Here is an 18282-nt window from a genome sequence, read left to right as displayed (position 1 = left end):
AAATTATCAAATGTTAAAATGAACACACAGTACAGTACAGTATCTTGTTATTACACCCACACTCCCACACCCCCCCACACATACACCCATCCACCCCCCACACACCCACACACATTCACCAATCCACCCACCTACCCACTCACACAACATACATACCCCCCCACACACATACCCACCCACACACACATACCCACCCACACCAAACACACATACACCCCCCCACACCCACACACATACATACACCCCCACACACACATACCCGCCCACACACACATACACCCCCACACACACCCTTTTCATTCCAACTTGACCTAAACCTGCCATCACCCCATCTTCAACACTGAGCTTTTATAAACTGATGAATACTAGAAACCTGTGCTAATCACGAAGAAGTGCTACAGAAACAAAGGCAGAGACGTGTTACTTTTTCTGCCATTGAGCTACGTGAAATAAGCTACAACGGGACGAAAATATGGGCCAAGTTAAGGTGAAAGGAGTACAGGTGAGAAGTCAGGTGGGGTTAATATTATAGGTAACGTCAGGTGAAAAAATTAAGTCACATGAGAGATATATAATTAAGGTGATAGATTATTAGGGTGATAGTTAATTAAGGTGATAGATAATTATGGTGATAGATAATTGAGGTGATAGATAATTAAGGTGATAGATAATTGAGGTGATAAATAATTAAGGTGATAGATAGTTAAGATGATAGATAATTACGATGATAGATTATTAGGGTAACAGATAATTAAGACGACAGATATATAAGATAGATAATTAAAGGTCTCTGAAGGTTAACATGTTGGATGGATTCACTGCCTGGTTATAAACACGTCCCTCAGCTCCCTCCCTATCCCCCAAAAGGACGATGGTGGACTGCAGGAGGAGGGGAACTTCAGCCTGCAGTCCACTGGGTTCACGTTTCTGATGAACCTGGGGCAATAACAGCAAAAACAACAGAAAGTAAAACAAGCCTGATACCACAAGAACAATAACAAAAACAATAATACCACCACAACCACTACCACCACCAACAACATCACCACCATCACCACTACCACCACCGCTACAACCACCACCACCACCAACATCACCACTACCACCATCACCACAACCACCACCATCAACATCACCACCACCACCAACAACAACAACAACAACAACATCACCACCACCATCATCATCATTATCATCACCACCACCACCACAACAACAACAACGAAAGGTTTCTGCTAAGCTAAATAACATAGACAGATAGATAGGTAGACAGACAGAAAGATAGATAGAACGACAGACAGACAGATACCTAGGAAGACAGATATATAAATAGACAGACAGATAGACAGATAGATGGATAAACAGATACAGCATCGGACTGAGGAGGAAAATACTACCATGATTTCCCCGTTAGATTAAAACGACTTGAATCTGTTCTTGTTTACTTGAAAAACATCGCTTAAAAACGGTTTATGTAAGCGGCATCTCTCTCTCTCTCTCTCTCTCTCTCTCTCTCTCTCTCTCTCTCTCTCTCTCTCTCTCATTGTAAAGAGAATACTTCAGAATACAAATGATATGTGACTGCCAGTATTGTTCACCTACCATCATCATCATCATCCTCGTACTCCTCCTCCTCCTCCTCCTCATCATCATCATCATCATCATCATCATCATCATCATCATCATCACCACCACAACCACCATCATCATCGCTGTCGTCCTCCTCCTCATCCTTCATCATTATAATCATCATCATCTTTCTTTTCCTCCTCCTCCTCATCATCATCATCCTTCCCCTCCTCATCATCACTATCATCACCATTATCATCCATCTCACGCTCACCACTACAAGAGTCACCATAACCACCCTTCTCATCACTATCATCATCACCATCAAAATAACTGGACATGACATAGAGGAAATGAGTGAGTGTAGTGAGGCTAGAACGAGGAAGGAACAGAGTTACATCCTGTCCGTCATTGAATGGAAAATACAATTACAAACACAATCACACGTACATACATACACATACATACATACATACTGTCATACATACATACAGGCATTCATAGTCCTGCACACCTGCTCTCTCTCCCTCTCTCTCGCACACACACACACACACACACATAATAAACACACACACACATAATAGCCAAACGCACGAACACACACACACACACACACACACACACACACACACACACACACACTTATATACAGAAAGAGACAAATAAAGACTGACAGGAAAATATATAAACTAACATTTTCGCACACACACACACACACACACACACACACACACACACACACACACAAGTATCATCCCAAATTCATTTCCCACCAATAAATGTGGCGGGTAGGATCCGGAAACAGGAAAAAGGAAACACACACACACACACACACACACACACACACACACACACACACACACACACAAAACTGGAAAATAATGAGCAAGCAGCCAATAAAACGGGCTACACCTCTATCCAAACATCACAGAGAGAGAGAGAGAGAGAGAGAGAGTCATGACATTTATCCCAACAGAAAGAGAATCATGACATTTATCCCAACAGAGAGGGAGAGAGAATCATGACATCCTATTTCTTCCACTCTTCCAAAATAACTATCAGCTCTCTAAAAAATAAAGAAAAAAGAAAATGACAGCTTTGGAATAAAATAAATTAAACTCTGACCCCAAAAAAAGACAAATGAATCCCTTGTCCTTACACGATGAGGAAAAAAAAGAAAATAATAATAATAATAATATTAATAATAGATATAAAAATAATAGGCTACGCTATAAAACTGATATAATAATAATAATGATATAAAAATAATAGGCTACGCTATAAAACTGATAGATTTCACGTTTTCTCTTATGGCACTCGAGTGGTACAGAAAACGAATATAGCACAGACTAATCTTGTGTGTAATTCACCGGGTCGGTCAGGATCACTTGATGGTCGTGATCGTCAGCTTTTACCCTCCCGGAAGGGAGCTGAGAGCTCATATAGTCCGATCTAAGGGCAAAGCTGTGACCTTCACACACGCACACACCCGTCCCCTTGCTCCAGGGGGACAGTGACCACCCACTTCGTCAGTGAAACTTTTCGCAACCTGAGCGAGGCGCGAACTCCCGTCCACCAGTTGGCAAGCGGGAACGTTACCACTGCACCAGCGAGCGGTGTCGTTACCACTGCACCAGCGAGCGGTGTGTGTGTGTGTGTGTGTGTGTGTGTGTGTGTGTGTAGCAGAAGCCATATAATACGTTGTGAAAAAGATCTGGTAGTTAGGTTTAGTTATGCCAGTCTTATTTATGGATATTACACAAAATTACTTGCCTGCTGTTGATGGGTCTGCTCGGTAAACAGACCCGTATTACTCAACAAAACAAACCAAACTTAAGAAGACCCAACCAAGCCGTGTTACCCAAAGACCAGTCGTAACATTGGCGTCTTTCCTGACATTCATTCACCCATATATATTAACCCATATATACTCATTAACCCATATACATTGCCCTTCATTAACCCATATATATAGCCTCCATTAACCAACATATATTCATTAACCCATATACATTGCCTTCATTAACCCACATATATTCATTAACCCATATACATTGCCTTCATTAACCCATATATATTCATTAACCCATATATATAGCCTCCATTAACCCATATATATTGATTAACCCATATATACTCATTAACCCATATATATTGCCTTCATTAACCCATGTATATTCATTAACCCATATATATAGCCTTCATTAACCCATATATACTCATTAACTCATATATTAATTAACCCATATATACTCATTAACCCATATATATTGCCTTCATTAACCCATATATACTCATTAACCCATATATATTGCCTTCATTAACCCATATATACTCATTAACCCATATATGTATTGCCTTCATTAACCCATATAGTGAAAGTTATTAATTAAATCAGATTATTTCAACAGGTATGGTGAACAACAGATGAACAAACGGTGAACAAAAGGAGAACATGCGGAAGTGATCTAAGAACGAAGAAAAACAGACGGAAGTAAACGAAAGGAAGTGAACACAGAACAAAAAAGGTGAACAAGAGATGAACAGGTGAACAAAAAGATAAACAAATGGACACGAAAATATCTGAACAAAAGGAAGTGAACAAAACGAAACTGAACAAGAAGTGAACATAAAAGAAAGTGAACAAAAGTGAACAAAACGGAACTGAACAAAAGGAAGTGAACAAGACGGAACTGAACAAAACGATATGAACAACATTAAGTGAACAAAAGATAACTGAACAAAAGGAAGTGAACAAACGGAACTGAACAAGAGAAAGTGAACAAAACGAAACTGAACAACAGGAAGTGAACAAAACATATGAACACCAGGAAGTGAACAAGACGGAACTGAACAATAGGAACTGAACAAAAGTGAACGAAGTGGAACAAAGGAGGAGGAAGAACTAAACAAGAGGAAGTGAACAAAGCGGAACTGAACAAAGCTGAACAATCGCAGGTGAACAAAAGAGGTCACGCTAAGGTCGAAGGTCAGAGTGCGATGCGAGCGGCGTCCCGGTAACCATGGCAACGAAAGGTAAGTGTCCCCGTAGCGCCCACGACACACACACACACACACACACACACACACACACACACATACTATACATACAGTACATAAACATACACACACATACATAAACACACACACACACACACACACACACACACACACACACACACACACACACACACACACACACACAAACCATCATTCCAATACCACCACACGCAGCATAAATAATACACAACTTGACACTAACGAGCTGTAAATTAAAATAAATCGCTAAGGAAGAGGTGCTAGGGAGCTTAACTAACGAGAAAACGGGCCCTAGTCAGCGTTATCAATGTCTAACTCTATTAATTTCTCACTCCCACACCCACGCCCACACCGGCACACTGAGCCATCCCCTCGACACAAAACCCTATCACACGAGTTTCACTTCTGTTTACGGTCATCCTCTATATAATTCCAGGATATATTTCTTCCCCTTGAATAAATGTACCGGAAGAATACTGAAAACACATATATAATTCCAGAGTATAATCTTTCCCCTTGAATAATTTACAGGAATAATAGCAAAAAGAAATATAATAATTCTAGGGTATACTTCTTCTCCTTGAATAAATGTTCTGGAAATATTGCGTACACATATACATAATTCTAGGGTATAATTTCCCCTTTGAATAATTTACCAGAAGTTATATATACACTAAATGAAAGTACCTAACACAGACTTCCCCCTCCTTTTCTCCTCTCCCCTTTACTTAACATTAAAGAGTCATCCCTCCCCCCATCTCTCCTCTCCTCCCTTTCCCCCCCTCATCTCCCCTCCTCCTCTTCCTACTCCCTTACTCCCTCTCCTCCATCCCCCAACTTCTCCCCTCCCCTTCCCTCCCACTTCTACTCCTTTTCTCCCTATCCTCCATCCCCCAACTCCTCTCCTCCCCTTCCTACTCTCCTCCTCCAGTTCTCCCTTCCTCTCCCCTTCCTACTCTCCTCCCCCAGTTCTCCCCTCCCCTCCCCTTCCTACTCTCCTCCTCCCCAGTTCTCCCCTCCCCTCCGGTCTTACGTAAGGTCTTATTGAAGACTTTGGCTGTACTAAGTTACTATCAAGATGCTCATCCTCTCATTCCAGTTACACAAGATTGGATCTGGAACGCAAGAAAGACATCTGGGACTGAGTTGTGTGTGTGTGTGTGTGTGTGTGTGTGTGTGTGTGTGTGTGTGTGTGTGTGTGTGTGTGTGTGTGTGTGTGTGTGTGTGTGCTATATAAATCACCTCAATGTCACTCTGTCCTTCGCCATCAGGATGCCCTTCCCACTCACACCTCCTCACACGTATACCTCTCCACCTCGTCTTATCCTGTACCCTCTTTCCCCTCCTTCCCCTCACGTACACTCTCCTACTCAGTCTCTCAACCTATGCAAGATCTTCCGCAATACATGTCCAGTAATCTTAAGGAACTGTAATTTCAGGTGAAGTAATTAACATCGATATTTCAACAACTGACCTAACAAAATATGATTATTGAATGAGGTCAAATAATTGGATATAAAAGTATGCCTAATATTTCTCCTCTTATACTTCTCACTTGCCTCTGCTGAGTAATATTCCTAAGCTGAGAGAGGCTTGGGCGGGGGGGTATTCTGTTGTGGTGAGGAAGCTCCCAAACACCTCTTCCTGTGCGATTTATTTTTGGATATGGGTGATTATTACTCTTTTGTGCGCTATTAATGCAGAGTGTGGCGATATTGGAAGGATTTACTAAACACAGAAGAGGACAATAAGGTGTACCAAGCAAAATAAATCGCTTAGGAAAAGGTGTTAGGGAGCTTCCTTAACCGCCGAGAAAAGGGGTCGAAGGCGGTATTCTAGTAAAGTCAGGGAGCTTACTAACACCTCTTCCTTACCGATTTATTCCTGATTCTGCTCCGTAACTGCATTCTTGTGTGTTAATCACGCAATCTATGTCGATACTGAAAAGACATAAGAAGGAAACCGGGGGATATTAGGTGTGTGGTTTGCAAAATAAATCGTTAAAGAAAAGGTGTTAGGGAGCTTCATTAACCGCCGAAAATAAGAGTCAAAGTGTAGGCAGCAGCAAAAAGTGTGACAGAAGCAGTGCCAGTGATGACCAAACTTTCCCCCCGACTGTACGCAACACAAAAAAGGTTAATGAACGAAAAATGTGGTGAACGAGGGACTGGGAGGCGGGTTGGGAAATTAGATGCATCAATTTGTGTGTGTGTGTGTGTGTGTGTGTGTGTGTGTGTGTGTGTGTGTGTGTGTGTGTGTGTTTAGGTGGTGTGGGTGCGTGGAGAGAATCGAGGTTGAATATTTGGGATCAGATTTATTCAATTATTTATTATTATTATTATTATTATTATTTTGAGGTGGTGTGGGTACGTGGAGAGAAAGGAAGTTGATAATTGGGCAGGTAGTTTGCTTTTAATAGGAGGAAGTGAGTCAAACCCGGACCTCAAACAGGTGCTTAAATCTGCTTGCGTAAAAATCAATGCAAAGAATGAGACTCCTTACTATTGTGTTTTTTTGCCTTCACATGACGGAACTGGGCCACTCTCACACCTTGAATATAGAAAGTCGTGGCTGCATAGTGTGAAACAGGGATGAGTCTCCTTGGTCACTAGCCAAATCGACCCGCCAATCCCACTACACACGGTCATTAAATACGGGGATACAGATTTTCGTCAGGTTACAAAATAAATAAATAAATAAATAAATCCCCCCTGGCTAGGATTTATCTTTTATTCTAGTTTCTACCAGACGATTTTATTCAGCTTGAGAGAGAGAGAGAGAGAGAGAGAGAGAGATACTAAGTGCTTTGACTAATAATATACTGTTGCAATAATTAACGCTCTCTCTTTCTTTCTTTCTTTCTTTCTTTCTCTCTCTCTCTAATAACCTATCATTCTCTCCCATCCCTCCCTCGCTCTAACAACCTACTTTCTACCTGTCTGTCTGTCTCTCAACCAATCATTCCCACCCACCTCTCTCTCTCTCTCTCTCTCACAGCCAGAGAAGCGGAAAGGGAGGACCCAGGACCAAGCCTCCCCACCCCACCACCCCGTCCCTCCCTGCACCGCCACCTTCTCTCTCCAACCCCCGCCCCGACCCCTCCCGCCCTCCACCACCCCTCCGGCGGGGGTGTGGGGGCGTGGGGTGAGGGGGGGAGGGAGGTGAGGGTGGTGGAGGGAGGGGGGGAGAGGCAGGAGAAGACCCAGACACATAACACATTAAGGCAACTAGCACGAGTCAACCTGGTCATGGCGTGTATCATCTTTCTCAGCCAGGTAAGACTAATTAGCACGCTCAGGTAAGATTAATTAGCAGGTACAGGTGAAAATAATTAGCAGGATGAGGTACGAATAATTAGCAGGATCAGGTATCAATTAGAAGCCTCAGGCAATTAACAGGGTCAGGTAAGATTAATTAGGCTCAGGTAAGAATAATTAACAGGTGAGAATAATTAGCAGGCTCAGGTAAGATTAATTAGGCTCAGGTAAGAATAATTAACTAGCACAGGTGAGAATAATTAGCAGACTCAGTTAAGAATAATTAGCATTCAGGTAAGAATAAATATCTAGGCTCAGGGAAGACTAATTAGTAGGTTCAGGTATGATTAATTAGCAAGCACAGGTAAGACTAATTAGCAGTCAGGTAAGAATAATTAGCATGCTCAGGTAAGATTAATTAGCACTCAGGTGACTAATTAGCAGACTCAGGTAAGACTAATTAGGCTCAGGTAAGAATAATTAGCAGGTTCAGGTGACATTGCTACCTCTCCGCTACCTCCCTATCCCCCTAAAGGAAGATGGTGGACTGCCGGAGAGGGGAAACTTAAGCCTGCAGTCCACTGGGTTCAGATAAGCCTAGGGTAAAAACTACTATTATTTCAACTAAGAATCCGTCATTTTTTTCAATACCTTTTTAAAATAACACTATCTCTAGATTTTTTTTTTTTTCCTGCGTTTTTCTTCAACTGTATGTATTGAAGGAAATGATCATGGCTATATTACTTTTTCTATTTTGATGTCTCCCCCCCCCTAAAAAAAAAAAAAATCATTTGAAGGAAGGATGAAAAATGTGTGTGTGTGTGTGTGTGTGTGTGTGTGTGTGTGTGTGTGTGTGTGTGTGTGTGTGTGTGTGTGTGTGTGTGCATCTAGAAATAATCGATCTTAATTCGTTTTTTTCCTCTTCAACTTCTTCGCAAGGAACAAGTTTGCTCTCAGCCCTGGGTTCTTTCTTTCCAGCATAAAAATACATCTTTCTCATAATCCCACTCACCCCTCTCCCCATCCCACTCACCCCTCTCCCCATCCCATTCACCCCTCTCCCCATTCCACTCATCCCTCTCCCCACCTCACTCTCTCCTCCTGTGTTAGTCTATTTGCCATTCGCCTTTGCACGTCCTCCTCCCTTCTCTCATACACTCCCTTTCAGCGAATCTTTCCCCTACCCTTTCATCTCTCTCTCTCCCTCCCTCTTTCTCTCTCTCTCATCCACCCCATCTAATCCAGCCTCACCCAGCCATATCCACCTGCACTCCATCCACCCCTTAACTCATCTACTTATCCACTTGTTCTCACTGCACCCTAACTCATTCACTGATCTACACATCCACATTATCCACTCAAACATCCAATCACCCACTTACTCATCCGTCCATCCATCCGCCCTTAAACCATCTCCACCCACTTGCTCATCCATCCACCCATACTCACGCCCCCACCCACCGACACACCCATCCACATATTTACTCATTTGTCCATGTAACCCACCCACACACCCATCCACTCAGCTATTCATCCACACGTTCTCATTCCACCCCACCCACTCACCTACCCGCCCACCCATTTACCCACACACTCATACACCCATCGCTGCTAACCCCCCCCCCCATTTCCACTTTCCTATTCTCCCCCACCCACACACCGCTCCTCCTCCGCCCATTCACTCTTACCCACCCACCCACCCTCCACCCCAACCATCCACTCACCCTCCATCCCCAACCCCCACCCACTCACCCTCCATCCCAACCATCCACTCACTCACCCTCCATCCCACCCACTCACTCACCCTCCATCCCACCCATCCACCCACCACCTCACCTCCCACCCACCCACTGACTCACTCACCCTGCAACCCACCCATCCACCCATCACCTCGCCTCCCATCCCACCCACTCACTCACCCACCCACCCTCCCCGGCCACAGCTCGTCGCAGCGGGGTGTTTGTGCCGCCCAGTGGTGGTGATGGGCGGGCTGTGGGTGGGCATACTGGTGCTGGTTCAGGCTATACTGGCACTGAAGGCCGCCCACTCCTCTACGCCCACGCCCACGAACAACGTACAGTTTAATCATGCATTGTGAGTATTGATTAATGTTTTTTTTTTATGTTTGGGGGTACTAATGGTGATGATGATAATAACTCATAATAATAATGAAAATAATGAGTAATAATAATAATACGGGTAATAATAACAATAGTAGTAGTAGTAGTAGTAGTAGTAATAGTGGTAGTAGTATAGTGGCAGTAGTAGTAGTGGTAGTGGTGGTAGTAGTAGTTGTAGTAGAGGTGGTGGTGGTGGTGGTGGTGGTGGTGGTGGTAGTAGTAGTAGTAGTAGTAGTAGTAGTAGTAGTAGTAGTAGTATAGCAATAATAGCCACGTAAACATTACCGGTATGGCTGTGACTGTCAAAAGCAGATATAAAAACGACACGATCTGAAACGAACCACCTAATGACAGCTGCTACGGGTGTGGGAGAAAATGGTTAAAGGGGAGACTGAAAAGTATTGAGATGCAATTTGGATTTATGCTGAGGGGGGTAAAACAGAGATTAGGCCATTATCTCTCTCTCTCTCGCCTGCCTTACCATCCCCACCCTGTAACTCCCTACCACCCCTTCCATTAACTCCTCAACCTCTGCCTTCTCCTGCCTACCCCTCACCCTCTGCCTTCCCCTGCCTACCCCTCACCCTCTGCCTAACCCTGCCTCCTCCTACAGACTGGTGGGGTGTGCCTGTGTGTCTGGTGTGGTGTGTGTGGTGTGCCTAGCTGCGGCTGCCTACCTCTTCTCAGGCCACCTCACCCTCGCCTGTGTCTCTGCCTTCCACCGTCCCGACCACGCATCTGGTGAGTGTCTATCTATCTATCTATCTATCTATAAATGTCTATCTATCTATAAATGAATGTCTGTCTATCTATCTATAAATGAATGTCTATCTATCTATAAATGAATATCTGTCTATCTATCTATCTATAAATGAACCTGTCTGTCTGTCTATCTATCTGTCAGTCTATCTATCTGTATGTCTGTTTCTGTCTTTATTTGTCTGTCTACCTTTATGTAAGCGTATCTGTGGCTATCTATCTATCTATCTATTTATTTATTTATGTACCTCTCCATCCGATCCCTTCATCTCATTCTGTCTCCCTCTCTCTCTCCACCTCACTCATACTCTCCTAGTTAGTCTCTCATTCTCCCCTCTCCCTCTCCACCTCACTCACATACACTCTCTTAGTCAGTCTCTCATTCTCCCCTCTCCCTCTCTCCATCTCACTCACATACTCTTCTAGTCAGTCTCTCATTCTCCCCTCTCCCTCTCCATCCCACTCACATACACACTCCTAGTCAGTTTACCTCTCCACCTCACTCACGCTCTCCTTGTCAGTCTCTCATTCTCCATTCTCTCCACATGGGCAAACCATCTCATCACATCCACTGTAACACCACAACACTCCTTTATTTCATTATTTGTTCGTCTCTCCACCTAACTCCACATCTATCATCATCATCATCATCATCAGACCATCCACTGCTCGCCGCGCCCTGCGAGCCCTCTGGTGGGCTGTTGGGTTGCCCTGGCGGACAGCTGGGTGGGCCACCAGTGTACCCTGGTGGGTGGTAGTTGCCCACCACGAGATGCCCCTGGAATAGGCCATCCCACTGACTGGGCTAATGTATGGCCCGGCCCCCTCTATAGGAGTGAGATATCTATAAAAACAGCAACAACAATCAGACCATCACCGCCATCTTCACCCTCTTCATCATCATCCAGACCACCACCACCCTCTTCATCATCATCCAGACCACCACCACCATCTTCATCATCATCCAGACCACCACCACCATCTTCATCATCATCCAGACCACCACCACCATCATCATCATCATCCACACCACCACCACCATCATCATCATCATCCAACTTTCACCACGTCATCATCCAGACCATCACCACCATCATCATCATCCAACTTTCACCACCAGGTCATCACCATCCACACCACCATCACCATCATCCACACCTCTCCCCAATCCACAAAACTAACAATAAATATACGACCACTGCAAGGCTAATTCTTTTCCACTGAGGGTTAATGAAAGCCAGACTGAAAAAAAAAAAAAAACTAAAAAAAAAAAAAAATGAATAAAATAAAAATAACCTAAACGAGAGTATATAGTTAAAAGTACCGATATATTACTAGGTGTTTAATTAATATGAACAGAAATTATCACTCCTATATGTCGCTACATAGTGACGTGGGTGAAATATTAATTCATCAAACCATCATCCAATCCTGCGTTGTCCCATGAGAAGCGTAGGAGCCCGGGGCTAGGCAAGTTGGTCCCGACATTTAAGATGTGAGTGACCAGCCTCACTCATCCCCGAGTGGCATTACGTGAGCAATAAACCCCAACCATCCCTTGGATATAAACCTTCACCGGCTCAATCCGACTGGAGTGCCTTGAATACCCACAGAACCACCAGGCGCCAAAATTTGGTTATATGGCTACCACCCAGCGTAGTAAATGGTTTCCTGGTGTACAGGAAACAATTTGGCTCGTCACTCAGTGTAGAGTCACCCACAGGCAGAAGGAAGGGGAAAGAATGAAGGAAAGACAGAAGAGGGAGTGTAAAGTCACCCGTAGGCAGAAGGACGAGAATGAAGGTAAGGAAGACAGAAGAGGATGGAAGGAAGAAGGATGGAGGAGAGGAAAGGCCGGACACCCGACAGCAGCACTACATCGAGTGAGTGGATGGTGAGCGCTCCCACCAGCCATATTAAAATAATAATAACAGTTATAATAATAATAATAATAATAATGATAATAATAATAATAATAACGATAGTGACGATAAATATAATTATAAGTGAAAATAGTAGTAACATCAATAATAATAATAATAATACAGAAAACGGGATTCACAAAGCAGGGTAAACTATAAACAGATTGCCTATTAACAAAATCTTACAAACCCCAAAAAATAACTTCTACGAGAGAGAGAGAGAGAGAGAGAGAGAGAGAGAGAGAGAGAGAGAGAGAAACTGCCTACAGAAAAACGCATGAAAAAAAATATTGTTGGATACAAAATGACAAGCATTTTTTTTGCTCTCTCTCTCTCTCTCTCTCTCTCTCTCTCTCTCTCTCTCTCTCTCTCTCTCTCTCGCTGACAGTGGTTTGCAAAAAGTTGTGGACAAAAACTGCAGAGCTGTTGCAAAAGTGTTGAATGTTATTGTTGCAAATGAGTGGAGAGAATGAACTGGAAGAAAGAAATTGGTATATAACTGTTCTGTCTATTTATCTGTCTATCCATCTATCTATCTACCTATATCTATCTTGAGGGTTGTGGACAGGAAGAGAGAAATCTGATGTTCTGTCTAAAAATATCTGTTTATCTGTGTTTTTTAAGAGTCTGTCTGTCTGTCTGTCTATCTATCTATCCTTCCATCCACTTCATTTGTTTGCGTCTATCTTTCTATCTACCTCCCTATCTATCTTATATCTGTCCATCCATCCATCTATCCATCTGTCTATCTATGTTTGTTTTAAATATCTATCTATCTATCTATCCTTCCATCCCCTTGTTTGTCTATCTATCTATCTCCCTATCTATTTATGTATGTCCATCCATCTATCTATCTATCTGACTATCTATCTATCTCTCAATCTACCCGACCACCTATCCATCTATCAATCCATTTATTCATCTATCGGTCTATCTACCTATGTCTACCATGCTACTTATCTAATTACCGATCCATCCATCTATCTATCCATCTATTCAATCATCTATCCATGAGTCTATCTATCTACCTATTCATCCACCCATCTACCAACCTATTATTTATCTATCTATCCATCCATCCACCTATCTACCGACCTATTATTTATCTATCTGTGTCTATCTATCCACCCATCCACCTGTCTCTACCAACCTATTATTTATCTATCTGTCTATCAATCCATCCATCTAACTACCTATCTATCAACGTATTATTTATCTATGTCTATCTATCCATCCATCCACCTATCTATCTACCGACCTATTATTTATCTATCCATCCATCCATCTACCTATTTACCGACCTATTATTTATCTATCCATCCATCCACCTATCTATCTACCGACCTATTTATCTATCTGTCTATCAATCCATCCATTCATCCACCTACCTATCTATCGACCTATTATTTATGTCTATCCATTCATCCACCTACCTATCTATCGACCCATTATTTATCTGTCTATCTATCTAACCATTCATCTGTCTCAGCGTCACTACATTTCCATTTCTAGCTGGCTTATTCATACTTATTTCTACACTCGTATTATTTTCCATTCTGCATCTACGTTATCATGTTATACATATTTCTGTAGTTGACTTATTTATATTTATTAGTACAGCTGTATTATTTATCTATTTAATATTACTCTAATTAATATTTATCTATTTATCCGTAGTGGTAAGGCTGTACGTGGTTGAGGTGGTGGGCTTGGTGGCCTCCCTACCCAGCCTCACCGCCGCCATCTTAGCACTCCTCTCTGCTGCCATCGCTGCCCGGGCCGCCTATCCACCCAAGGTATTATTATTACCTTCGCCCAGGAGGTTATGTTTTTGCCCGATTTGGTTTGTCTGTCTGTCAGCAGGATTACTCAAAAAGTTAAAAACGGATTTTGATGAAATGTTGTGCAAGGGTGGATCATGGGCCAAGGAAGAAATTATTATATCTGGGGGCGGATCCGGATCAGGAGTATCCCGCACAATATCTCCAAAAGTTCTCAATGAATTTTAATGAAATTACGTGGAAAGGTGGGCCGTGGACCAGGAAAGAACTTATTAAAGTGTGGGGCTGATCCGGATCCTATGTCTACGGATTCGGATCCTTTTTAATGGCAATGGCATTGGCGGAGGTATGCGCTCTCTGTGTGCTTTCTAGTTACTTTTATTATTATCATCATTGTGTGAGAAAACGTCAGGAATCATTATCACTAATTATTATTATTTATTTTAATTATAAGAAAACTTCGGGAATCATTATTACTCATTATTATTATTATGAGAGAAAACGTCAGGAATTATTACTCATTATTACTGATGTTATTAACTCATTCTTAGGCGACAAAACATCAGCAATTATTATTTTTTACCTCATTCTTAGGCGAGAAGTCCGGATTTATTATTATTATTATTATTATTATTACCTCAATCGTCGAAAAAACGTCGGGAACTATCATTACGGTTCTATTATCATTACTATTTATTATTATCATTATTATTATTATTATTATTACATTATTACCTACAAACATGTCACCAGTTCACCCTCCGTATGAGCCAAACATAAATACATCATCTTTTCAAAACAACAACTGATTAGAATTTCCCCCAATGCCTCGCCACTTCCCAAAATTGGACTAAATTAAATAAGGTGGATTTATGGTAATGAAACTTAACACTCAGGCTCCTACGACTCACTCAGCTGAATAAAATCGCGCGAGGTTACTTGAAACACACACACACACACACACACACACAATGTCAGTTAAGGTTACTTGAAAACACACACACACACAGATAGATCGAGAGAGAGAGAGAGAGAAAGAGAGAGAGAGAGAGAGAGAGAGAGAGAGAGAGAGAGAGAATTGTTCCAACTCTGAGAAAGGCTGAGTTTCAAAAGTACTGGAACGAAAAGTGCTACAGTCCAGTGTTTCATTCTGTTTCGAGTAGTTTCAAAAGGCTACAATTTATTACTTAAAAAGAAAAAGAAAAAAAACTAGACTTGTTCCAACTATGAGACAGGCTAACTGAAACTTGCACGAATGTCAAAAGTACTGGAACGAAACACGCTTCAGTCCAGTGTTTCGTTTTGTTTCGAGTCGTTTCAAAGAGTTACAACAGTTTCAGAAAGTTACAATTAATCTTTTACAGGCAGAAAATTGTTTTGGTGGTGCAGGACAATGTTTTTTTTTTTTAGTATTCCATTGGCTTAACTTTTTCGCAATAGCACACGGCAATTTATAAAGGACATATGAAAAGCTGAACTCCTGCATGTTATGAAGCGGATTTTCATTTTCGTTTCCATAAAAATAGCTCAGAGGATTTACCAACAAGTTCTCTCCCTATCTGTCTCATACACTCAAAATGATAAATATTATATACATTCACTTTTTTCTCTCTCTTTCTTTCTCACACACACACACACAGACACACACACACAAACACACTCTCATACACACACTCACTCTCTCTCTCTCTCTCTCTCTCACACACACACACACACACACACACACACACACACACAAACACACACTCTCATACTCTCTCTCTCTCTCTCTCACACACACACACACACACACACTGATAATTACGATATATACAGTGCACGAAACTTCTGTAGTGTACAAGTCTATTCTGTCGGCTGTAGTCTACTGAAGCAAGTGCCTAATACCTCCACTACAGTACATAATAAATAATATGTTCGTGTACAGCAAGATGGATTATTCACCAATTCATATTTGTAATTCACTGGGAGATCTTACAATAAACAAATGCAAATAAAATAAAAAGTAATATATTTAATCTCAAAGCTTGCTAATATCATGGCGCCTTTTCTCTGCAGTCGAAGAGGAGACTAGTAAATCAGAGGCTTAAAGGAAAACAATTACCAATCTTACCAATATATCAAGGACAGGGCGACATGGAGGCGATTTGTTTGTGGCTACCCCTCACGGGATTAAGGCGTCTGGCGATAGAGATAGACTAATATAACGTCTTCAATCTCACTAACCTGTCACGCTGTCTTCTCTCCAGCCCAAGAAAGCCGAGACGCCCTTCGTGTTATACCTGCCGCGCTGGGGAGAGGCGATGTATGGGAGTGACCAACACACCCTGCCACGCCCAGGACCCGCCCCCACCCCTCCCACGGCCAATCAGAGCGCCGACAGGACCACCACGCCCCCACCAGCGTACAATCAGGTGGCTGAAGAATCATACGCATAAATACATTATTACTGACCTACATTCATAACTATACTACAGTTAATACACACCTACCACCAATCAAAATACGGATAAGACCAAAAAAAATGTCACCACCAGCTTACAGTCAGGTTGTTGAAGAATCATATGCATAGATACATTATTACTGAGCTATATTCATGACTATATTCGTGTTTTTATGTGCCTTACTACAATTAATACACACCTACCACCAAGCAGAAAACAGATAAGGCCCCCCAAAATGTCATCTCCAGCTTACACTCAGGTTGCTGAAGAATCATACGCATACATACATATATACTGTGTTAATTTCATCGCTGTATTGATGTCTTTAAATGCACTATCACTCTTAATACTCGCATACCACGAAGCAGAATACCAACGTAAAAAACACGCCTCCACCAGCTTACAATCAGGTAGAAGAGGAGTCCTACGCATAGATACATTATTACTGTACATTTATGCTTTTACTGGTACTTTTCCATGCACTGACACTATGAATAAATCGTATCAAAAGTTAAAATACCAACATAACCAAACACACCAGTCCCAGCTTACAATCCAGGTGCCGGGATATGCTCAGACACATTATTTTACACTGTTTCCATCACTGCGTTGGTATTCTGGTCATATTATATACACTATCACTACTAATGTAATGTACTGCCAACCAGACCATCGGCAGGAATTAATAACCCGTCACCAGTTTACAATCTGGATGTTAAAGAGTCTCAGTTTAATATTACTGGTGTATTTTCATCACTGGATTGGTAGTATGACAAGTATTTTAACTCTTAATGTACCGTACCGCCATCAGTATGAGACTAGAGCTGGTATTACTGTATCCACTGTCACTATACCGCCAATCAGAAAGGGGCTAGAGCTGGTATTAATGCATTTCTTTCCACTTACTGTACCGTCAATCAGAATAGTACAGAATCAAAAGGCCACATCCAGCTTAAACAAGTTGCCAACAAGTTCAATGCTTTGGATCAATTTCTGCTTTAGGTGGGTTTTGGATATCCCGTAACCCATTTTCCTAACCGAATTAATCCGCACATCACATCTAAATACTTCTCTTGTAGTGTGTCAAAATTAGATACATATAAACTTAAATAGATATAACAGAGAAAGGAGGCACAAGATGGAAAATATACGGCTAATGCAGAAGCTGTATGAATTCGCCTATGCTAACCCAAACATGGTCCTTTGAAGCATTTGTTGTTATTACAGTGTTACAATTATCGAGGACGTGTGTGTGTGTGTGTGTGTGTGTGTGTGTGTGTGTGTGTGTGTGTGTGTGTGTGTGTGTGTGTGTGTGTGTGTGTGTGTGTGTGTGTGTGTGTGTGTGTGTGTGTGTGTGAGCTTTCTGTTTGCATGAAAAACTTAAATGCAGTGCT

At 42.1% G+C, this 18282-nt stretch overlaps 1 protein-coding gene across 1 annotated transcript; it reads left to right on the top strand.

The window, feature by feature from the left end:
- The first annotated feature begins 7829 nt into the window (after positions 1-7829).
- Positions 7830-16882, top strand: LOC145409008 (uncharacterized). The gene is made up of 5 exons (XM_080279577.1): positions 7830-7883; positions 9808-9959; positions 10599-10726; positions 14344-14462; positions 16694-16882. Exons 1-5 carry the CDS (start codon positions 7857-7859, stop codon positions 16880-16882), a joined length of 615 nt encoding a protein of 204 aa, XP_080135703.1. The 5' UTR covers positions 7830-7856.
- Positions 16883-18282: the final 1400 nt, after the last annotated feature.

The sequence above is a fragment of the Coenobita brevimanus genome, chromosome 79 (assembly GCF_032717465.1).
Source record: "Coenobita brevimanus isolate Jiangsu-jjx chromosome 79, ASM3271746v2, whole genome shotgun sequence".
Lineage (NCBI taxonomy): Eukaryota > Metazoa > Arthropoda > Malacostraca > Decapoda > Coenobitidae > Coenobita > Coenobita brevimanus.
Note: the sequence above shows the minus strand (reverse complement) of the source record. Positions and strands in the feature narration are given on the sequence as shown.